General features: G+C 31.8%; 2 protein-coding genes across 4 annotated transcripts in view; one reads left to right on the top strand and one right to left on the bottom strand.

Moving 5' to 3' along the window:
• Nucleotides 1-82: 82 nt before the first annotated feature.
• Nucleotides 83-3,546, top strand: LOC111711785 (chromatin accessibility complex protein 1). Of its 2 annotated transcripts, none has more exons than XM_023486230.1 (5): nucleotides 83-186; nucleotides 1,133-1,235; nucleotides 1,879-1,938; nucleotides 2,270-2,304; nucleotides 2,462-3,546. In XM_023486230.1, exons 1-5 carry the CDS (start codon nucleotides 116-118, stop codon nucleotides 2,571-2,573), a joined length of 381 nt encoding a protein of 126 aa, XP_023341998.1. In that variant the 5' UTR covers nucleotides 83-115; the 3' UTR covers nucleotides 2,574-3,546. The 2 variants fall into 2 exon arrangements, with proteins under 2 accessions (XP_023341998.1, XP_023341997.1); XM_023486229.1 differs by having other exon boundaries at nucleotides 2,270-2,307; nucleotides 2,465-3,546.
• Nucleotides 3,547-3,855: 309 nt separating this feature from the next.
• LOC111711781 (transient receptor potential cation channel protein painless) overlaps nucleotides 3,856-9,055 on the bottom strand; it is a 34,403-nt gene continuing 29,203 nt past the window's right edge. For both annotated transcript variants that reach the window (XM_023486216.1, XM_023486217.1), the window contains 4 exons: nucleotides 7,627-7,696; nucleotides 6,185-6,258; nucleotides 5,407-5,487; nucleotides 3,856-5,337 (listed from right to left, as the gene is read on the bottom strand). In XM_023486216.1, the coding sequence (XP_023341984.1) occupies nucleotides 5,193-5,337; nucleotides 5,407-5,487; nucleotides 6,185-6,258; nucleotides 7,627-7,696 (370 nt within the window). In that variant the 3' untranslated portion in view covers nucleotides 3,856-5,192. The remainder of the gene's footprint in view (nucleotides 5,338-5,406; nucleotides 5,488-6,184; nucleotides 6,259-7,626; nucleotides 7,697-9,055) is intronic.

Here is a 9,055-nt window from a genome sequence, read left to right as displayed (position 1 = left end):
TTTTTTTAAACTTTATTTTGCACCAGTGCTGTCTAAGATGAGAAAATTGTTGCTAATATTTGCAAATTTGATTCCTTCAATGTAAATATTTTCTAATTTTGTTTCCAGATATAAAATGACAACCTCAGCCCCTGCTACGCCCAATGTAGCCGCCCTCAGCAATAAGAATGTTAATTCTCCGCTCAGGTTGGTCTTTAAACACGACGAATCAGTGGTATTCAAATTATTCCCTTTCTAATCATAATTTCTTATCTTGCAGAATTTCAGTTGTTTGGGTTAAAAATGATTTTTTTGTAGAAACAAATGAAGTCAAATTCGGGGCAAATCGGTCAAGAAGTTCTTGAGTTCTGATCTGCTACAGAAAATGCAGACGAAGATTTTTATAATTTATATTAAGATTTAAATCTTGAAATAAAAGCACTAACCTTTTTTTAACTATACTCACTTTTGAGTAAAGAGATAAAATATATTTAAATATTCCACCGGACCCATACATTTTTCTCAGCTGGAGAGTTACCAACTGTTTGATTCAAGTATTGGAGCCGCTGCTCCTTTACACCATACTCTTAAAGGCGGCCAGTTCGCCTGCCCTCTCAAAGTTTTTTAAAAATATCCTTTTTTTGTTATATTGATTTATGCAATTAAATTTGTTTTTTGGTACTTTTGACTACGGTAATTTGAAATTATTTATAAGTAATTTCCTAGTTATTGATTTAGGAAATTAAAAACATGCACAATGCACATTGCACAAGAAATACCAATGTTTAGCAGGATTAAATTGTTAATTTCTTTCCTTAATTTTTTCTCAAGAAACTTTAGGATGGCCATTTTAGGTTTTAACTGAGATTTTATCAACATGTTATTAGAAAGAGAAAATCCTGAAAATTAATAGTTTAAACGTGATAACTGGGGTTTTGTCACTTGTTTGAAGGATGCAGGTCTGCAGAAGGATCAAGGAGATGATGTCCTTGATGAACTAGGGTTGATAGTCCTAAGCCTAAAAACTCTCCAGAAGAAATTCTATGGCAGTACAAACTTCGGATTGTATAATGCATAAACAAAAAATATATTTAAATATTCCACTTTATTGTGTCATCCCTCATTAATAACAATTATCCTATTAATTGTTCAGATCTAAAGAGGTGTTGTTGCCTCTGAACAAGGTTAAGTTGATAATGAAGAGTTCTCCAGAGGTGGAAAATATAGGAACAGAGAGTCTTTTTCTCATCACTAAAGTAATTTTAATTTAATTCTCACAAAAACTTTTTCACATACATGAACGTACACTATAGTGTACACTTAACAGAATGTTTTAAATTTATTCTTTACTTCGTTAGCTAGAATAGCCCTTACTTTTATTTATAACATGGTTAATAAGGTTATTTTTTTTTGGGGGGGGGGATAATATTTTCAGGGGTGGGGGGTGGGGGATAGAACATTTTTCCGTTAGATCAAAAAATAAATAAGAACCTTCCAGAACCATAAGGTAGAAATTGTGCAATTCGTTGATTTCTTTTTTTAATTTCTAGGAAATAAGATGTTTCTCGGGAATATGTTTTTAGTCCTATTTTACTTTAAAGGGACTGTCGTCGTAAAATCAAGAAACCCTTCATTGAGGTACTTGCCAGATATAGTGGACAATATTCTTGCTGGAATTTTCTCCATTGTTTTACATCAAAAATCCTCAGAGAAGCCATAAATAAAAATTATCTATTTTCAAACAGAAAAGTGTGAATATCTAATTCATTCAGTCAAAGCTTTTAAGGGCATCGTTGTGAAGGGTGCTCTGTAAATTACATCTTCAGTCCCTTCAAAGTTTTTGGAAATAGTTGTTCTTTCTTCTAAATATAAAAACTTGAGTTCATACAATATTTATAGGCAACTGAGTTGTTTATTATGTACCTGACCAAACTCAGCCAAAGACATGGAAATGTAGAGGTAATATTTAGGATTTCTATGTTAGTGAGGGTGGGTGGGGGGTATTTTAACTTGGAAGATTGTGTTTCTGCAACAAGGGAAATTATGTTAGGACAAAGAAAAGAATGTGACGGAATTTTGGTGGGTTTTTTTGCACGAAACATGCAATTTTTAAATAAAACAGTGTCGAAGGAGGTCATTGTTAGAACTTAGCTTACACAAATTCACTTCACTTTGGTCCATGAGAGAGAAATGGGGGTGGGGAGGCATTTTACTTTTAATTACATGATTTAATGAGCTAAGCTAATAATAACAAATTATATGTTCCCGGCATGGCATTTTTCAATTTCAGGAGTTAACATACGCGGACCTAGCTTCAATTGTAGCAAGGAAACAAATTTTTTAAATTAATTGCATAATGCCCTTATGATGACATTTTCTTATCGATTATGATAATATTGATAGATTGGTTAGTTCTTCATAAAAAATTTAAACGTTTTTGATTTGATAAAAATGATTTTTGTTTAAATTTAAAGTTTGTGTATAGAAAGGACAGTATGGAGTTCCTTCAAGATATTGTTCCAAAGAAGATTAAATATTCTGAGTACCTCGAGATTATGGAGAAAGAAAACCAAGTAGAGGACAGCCTCTACTAGGAACCTGTTGAGGACCGCCTCTATTACCTGTTGAGGACAGCTTCTTTTAGATTCGATTAGGACTCTGGCAGCCTCTGATTTATTTTGAGGACAGCCTCTATTAGACATCTGTAAAGGACAATCTCTTTAACATGTAGTAGACAGTCTCTACAAGATTACGTTAAGGACAACCTTTGATTTCTGTTGAGGACAGTCTCTACTAGATTACGTCAAGGACAACCTCTGATATTTGTTGATGACAGCCTCTACTAAATCACGTTAAGGAAAGGTGTTGAGGACATCCTCCACTAGATTTGTGTAAAGGACAATTTCTATATTATCAAAGTATAGGACATCCTGTACAAGATAAAGGTTAAGGATACCCGCTTCTTTTTCATAGTGCGGGACAGACTCTTCTAGATCTCAGGAGAGAACAGCCTCCATTAGATTCCGATAGAGGATAGTTTCTATTATACAAAAAAAAGAGGTCAACCTTCACTTTATCACAGTAGAGGACAACCTTTATTAGATCAAAGCAGAGGACAACCTTTTTTAGATCAAGATAGAGGACTGAGAACCTTTATTAGATCAAGATAGAGGACTGAAAACCTATATTAGATCAAGATAGAGGACTGAAAACCTATATTAGATCAAGATAGAGGACTGAAAACCTATATTAGATCAAGATAGAGGACTGAAAACCTATATTAGATCAAGATAGAGGACTGAAAACCTATATTAGATCAAGATAGAGGACTGAAAACCTTTTCATGATAATGCTAGAGAACACGCTCGACTAAATTAATGTCTAAAATTGTCTTCTATACTGCATTATGATAAGGAAACTAAACTCTTCTTGTCTTATAGGTCGTAAACTTGAAACTTGTTTTAGTACAAATTGTAATAATGTTAACGTAACATGAATTAAGAATATCCAAGTAAAAACTGAACATATTTTTGTTATTTTTAATCAAATAAAAAATTGAAATTGTGAGAGTAATGTTTTCCTATTATTACTCTAAACTTTGGCAGAAATTAATTTTGATAAGCATTTATTTCATTTGAAAATAATAACATTGAACATACATTTAAAGTGAGTGTTCGCGAAAAATTAAAGCGGGTATAGGCTTAGGTCAAAAAAAAATCTGATAGTGATTGTTACTGCTCTTACTTCTATTTGTTGCGTCTTTAAGGAGAAAATTGTAATAAACTACTCATACCGTCCATATAAAGCCAGAAAGTTGCAATATTTGACTAAAATCATAAACAAATCAATTTATTTCCTAACTAATCATTCAGATATTACAACCTATAATCATCGATTTTTTTTCGACGTATACAGTGGAGTTTTCATAATATTATTGATTTGTTTTTATATATGATGCAGTTTAAACGATAATTAGTTGGCTGCCGAGTGTCTCTAATCTCGATGTTTCTGCATTGTTCCTCGTGTCAGCGACACTTTTCGGACAAAAAATCGTAGTTTTAAGTGCATTTTATATTAAACAAATAAAAAATAATATTGACGATACGTTCTTCGAATATTTTTCGACGTAGGCCCCCTTTCATTTTTCGCGAACACTCTTCAAAAACATAAAGTGTTACATTATATGTACATATCTTTTATCATTTAGTATCAGGCTTATGAATGCTTATGTAAGAACAATAACAATATATAAAATAAAGATCATGGTCATACACACTTTCAAAAGTTTTAAACAAGAATAGCTAAGAAAAATTCCAAATCTTGTTCTTTTTTATGTTGTTGTGTAGCTACTTAAAAGAACTGGATCTAGTTTGGTCTATATAGTTTGAGTTTGCTTAGAACTAGATATAGTTCGGTTTATCTAGTTTTAGTTTGGTAAGAACTAGATCTAGTTTGGTTTATCTAGTTAGAGTTTGCCTTGAACTAGATATAGTTTGGTTTTTCTAGTTTCAGTATGGTAAGAACTATATCTAGTTTGGTATATATAGTTTGAGTTTGCTTAGAACTAGAATTAGGTTGGGTTATCTAGTATTTAGTTTGGTAAGAACTAGATATAGTTTGGCTGATGTAATATTGAGTTTGGTGAAAACTAGATCTAGTTTGACTTATCTAATATTGAGTTTGGTAAGAACTTGATCTATTTTGGTTTATCTAGTATTTAGTTTGGCACAAACTATATCTATTTTGGATTATCTAGTATTGAGTTTGGTGAAAACTAGATCTAGTTTGGCTCATCTAGTATGGAGTTTGATTAAAACTAGATCAATCTTGGTCTATCTAGTTTTAGTTTGGTAAGAACTAGATCTAGTTTGGTTTATCTAGTATTTTTTTGGTACAAACTATATCTAGTTTGGTTTATCTAGTATTTAGTTTGGTAAGAACTAGATATAGATTGGCCGATCTAGTAGTATTGAGTTTGGTGAGAACAAGATCTAGCTTTGCTTATCTAGTAATGAGTTTGATGAGAACTAGATCTATAGTTTGTCTTATCTAGTATTGAGTTTGGTTAGAACTAGATCCAGCTTGGTTTATTCATTGTTGAGTTTGGTGAGAACTAGATCTAGTTTGGTTTATCTAGTATCAAGTTTGTCAAGAACTAGATCTAGTTTGGTTTATCTAGTATTGAGTTTTGTTAGAACTAGATCTAGTTTGGCTTATCTTGTATTGAGTTTGGTTAGAACTAGATCTAGTTTGGTTGCCAGGTTAAGAATTTGATCCTGTAAGTTCTCCTGGTTCTTCTGTAGGTTGAGGAGAAGATCAGATATTTCTCCGGGTCCTTCCAACCCCAGACGAGTCTTCCTAAAATAAATATTGGATTGATTGAGGATTTGAACTATGGATTGTGTTTGTTTAGAAGAAGATACTAACTTGATAACAATATCTTTAGCTGCTTGAATTATCTCTGCTCCCATGCAATCTGTTGGCATGCAAACAAACCGGTTTGTTCTCCTAGAACACGAAAGGATCAGTCGGATATAGACTTATTAATGAAGAGACTGGCTTAAAGGCTATGTAAGGTAGTTGAACTGAATATGTAGTGTTGTGGAAAGCTTCTTCAGGATTCATTTGAGACATATAAAACTTTTTAAAGGTCTGTAAATCCTTAGTTCGAGCGCAAATTCGACGTTCAAAACTCCTACTTTGGCGGTGGATACGTTTTCACAACACTGCGTACTCAGTTCAACTACCTTACATAGCCGGTCTGGCCCTTTAATTTCAAGTGACCCTTTATGCAAAGATGACAATTTCCAATTCACAAAGGTACCCTTAAACCCTTGATCTGATAATGTGGAAGATATTCGTTTTTCTAGATTTGGAAAGTTTTGATTTTCGATAATTCTATGTTTTTCTGCCACATGTCAATTTTGTAGAGAACCCATATAGTTGAAAATTATTAGTTTCAAGATTATGAACATCGATAATATTTCATAATATTTTACTTGATCAGGTGAATCGAGCATTGCCATCGTAACAGAGAAGGTCCAACAAGAAATCTAATTTATTGAAGATTTGATACGATCTAAACCTCAGGTTTGCTAATATGAAGTTTTTTAAAGAACGATTTTATCTAATTCTAGTGCTAAGCCGCCAGGTTTATTTAAATCCATTGTTTCGCAAACATTCCCTTTAACAAATTATTTATTACCTGTTTGGTTGCAAAACCAGTTCTTTATCTGGTAGCCAGGTATAGAACAAAAGTATACCTGTAGCACCCGTTATCTAAATTCAAATCAATGGATCAAACAAAAAAAGTAATGTGAAACCTTGAAGAAAAATTTATACAATCACGAAACCTCTCACTGGACTGAGAAAGTTTTCTAAATATGTATAATATTTGATAAATCAAATTTTAAAAAATAATTCAATAACGTATTGATCAAAGATTAATCATGAATGGAATTCTAAATTGTAACGTAAATTGCTTGTTTATGAGATTTGTTAATTTATCTCTTTTTACTTTTATATATATTATATTCATATATGATATCTCTCTCTTATCAATTGAGATATTCCTACCATCAAATATATCATATCTCTAGTATTTCCTGCAGTGGTTGTCGTATATATCAATAGAATGAAGACTAATTTCGACTTCGATTTTTAAGTTTTAACCAAGCTTTTAAACAAAAAGGAGCTTTTCTTTGTTATCTTGAAAACTTGTTATTTGAAAAAATCTACTTAGAAATAAAAACGTTAATAGAAAAGGGGTCTTTATTGTATTGATATAAACGCCGGCCATTTTACCTACTGAGATATTCCAACCTTATCAGATGTATCATATCATATCTCTATCTCTAACCTACTGAGATATTCCAACCTTATCAGATATATTATATCATATCTTTATCTCTTACCTAATGAGATATTCCAACCTTTTCAGATGTATCATATCATATCTCTATCTCTAACCTACTGAGATATTCCAACCTTATCAGATGTATCATATCATATCTCTATCTCTTACCTAATGAGATATTCCAACCTTATTAGATGTATCATATCATATCTCTATCTCTTACCTAATGAGCTATTCCAACCTTATCAGATGTATCATATCATATCTCTATCTCTTTCCTAATGAGATATTCCAACCTTATCAGATATATCGTATTATATCTCTATCTCTTACCTAATGAGATATTCCAACCTTATCAGATGTATCATATTATATCTCTATCTCTTACCTAATGAGATATTCCAACCTTATCAGATGTATCATATTATATCTCTATCTCTTACCTAATGAGATATTCCAACCTTATCAGATGTATCATATTATATCTCTATCGCTTACCTACTGAGATATTCCATCCTCATCAGATGTATCATATCATATCTCTATCTCTACCCCACTGAGATATTCCAACCTTATCAGATATATTATATCATATCTCTATCTCTTACCTAATGAGATATTCCAACCTTTTCTGATGTATCATATCATATCTCTATCTCTTAGCTACTGAGATATTCCAACCTTATCAGATATATCATATCATATCTCTATCTCTTACCTACTGAGATATTCTAACCTTATCAGATGTATCATATCATATCTCTATCTCTTACCTAATGAGGTATTCCTACCTTATTAGAAATATTTCTGACCAGACTGTTCCTATAAAGGCTTCTACAAAACGCCATGCTGGGAACATCTCTATATCCCGTAACACCGTCATTTATGATAATTTTTGTCAAAGTTTGCACATATATAATACTGTGTAATAGAAAGACGACTGTTAGTTTAGATTTATGAGTTGACATGAATAATGAACATTGAACATGCATGAAGCACTAACAAAGTGGATTATAGATAAAACTTTTTGATTTTTTTAACTCCATCCAATACACGCTAGGTTGCTTATATGTCGTCTTCCTATTCCACAGTTTTATGGGTTTCATTTCAATGAAAAAAAGGTAATTTGGCAACATACACTTGAGGCACTCTCTGGGATCAGCTATAAAGTAAAGTAAAACTTGAAAAGTACTTGGAAACAAATTTAGTGATTTCTAAAAGTTGTCTCGATCCAATATAGATTTCACCAATCCAGGGAGGGGGCTGAGACCCATTGTCCCCCCCCTTGATTACGCCCCTGGTTCTCCTTTATATCTTAGATAGAAATACCGTTTAACAATTATTGTAAGTTGTAACTGTTCCAAGTAATCTAAAATATTCAGGGAGTATTTCCAGAGATTAATTTTTCAGTATTTACAATCCCCTCGCCCCCTTCAGAGTTTCTAACGAAAGAGAAAAGAGGACAATTTTTCCAGTTTAAATTGATTATCACTTTACACAACAGTTGTTGATTTTTTAGAGCGTATATGTTAAGAATTTTCTGAACATTTTTTAAACGGATTAAATGAAAAAACATGAAAAGAAAGACTGAATGAGTGGAAAAAATGCTTGCTGTGCAGTGTTTGTCATTGTTATTTTTAAAGTTTGTAAATACAATCTAGATTATTCATCAATTGATACAGGGTTACCCACAGAGGATAAGACATTAAATACAATCTAGATTATTCATAAATTGATACAGGGTTACCCACAGAGAATAAGACATTAAATACAATCTAGATTATTCATAAATTGATACAGGGTTACCCACAGAGAATAAGACATTAAATACAATCTAGATTATTCATAAATTGATACAGGGTTACCCATAGAGGATAAGACATTAAATACAATCTAGATTATTCATCAATTGATACAGGGTTACCCACAGAGGATAAGTTAAATACAATCTAGATTATTCATCAATTGATACAGGGTTACCCACAGAGGATAAGTTAAATACAATCTAGATTATTCATCAATTGATACAGAATTACTCACAGAGAATAAGACATTAAATACAACTTTGTAGAAAAAAAATTGTAGATAATAAAAATATTTAGGATAGATACAATAAACAGCTTCGTGCAAGCACATTAATGTAATCAACAAGACTGAAAAACGTCAAAAAGTCGTTGATATTTTAAATAAACATTTTTTTATTTATTTTATATCTATTAA

The sequence above is a fragment of the Eurytemora carolleeae genome, unplaced genomic scaffold (genome assembly GCF_000591075.1).
Source record: "Eurytemora carolleeae unplaced genomic scaffold, Eaff_2.0 scaffold940, whole genome shotgun sequence".
NCBI classification, from domain to species: domain Eukaryota; kingdom Metazoa; phylum Arthropoda; class Copepoda; order Calanoida; family Temoridae; genus Eurytemora; species Eurytemora carolleeae.
Note: the sequence above shows the minus strand (reverse complement) of the source record. Positions and strands in the feature narration are given on the sequence as shown.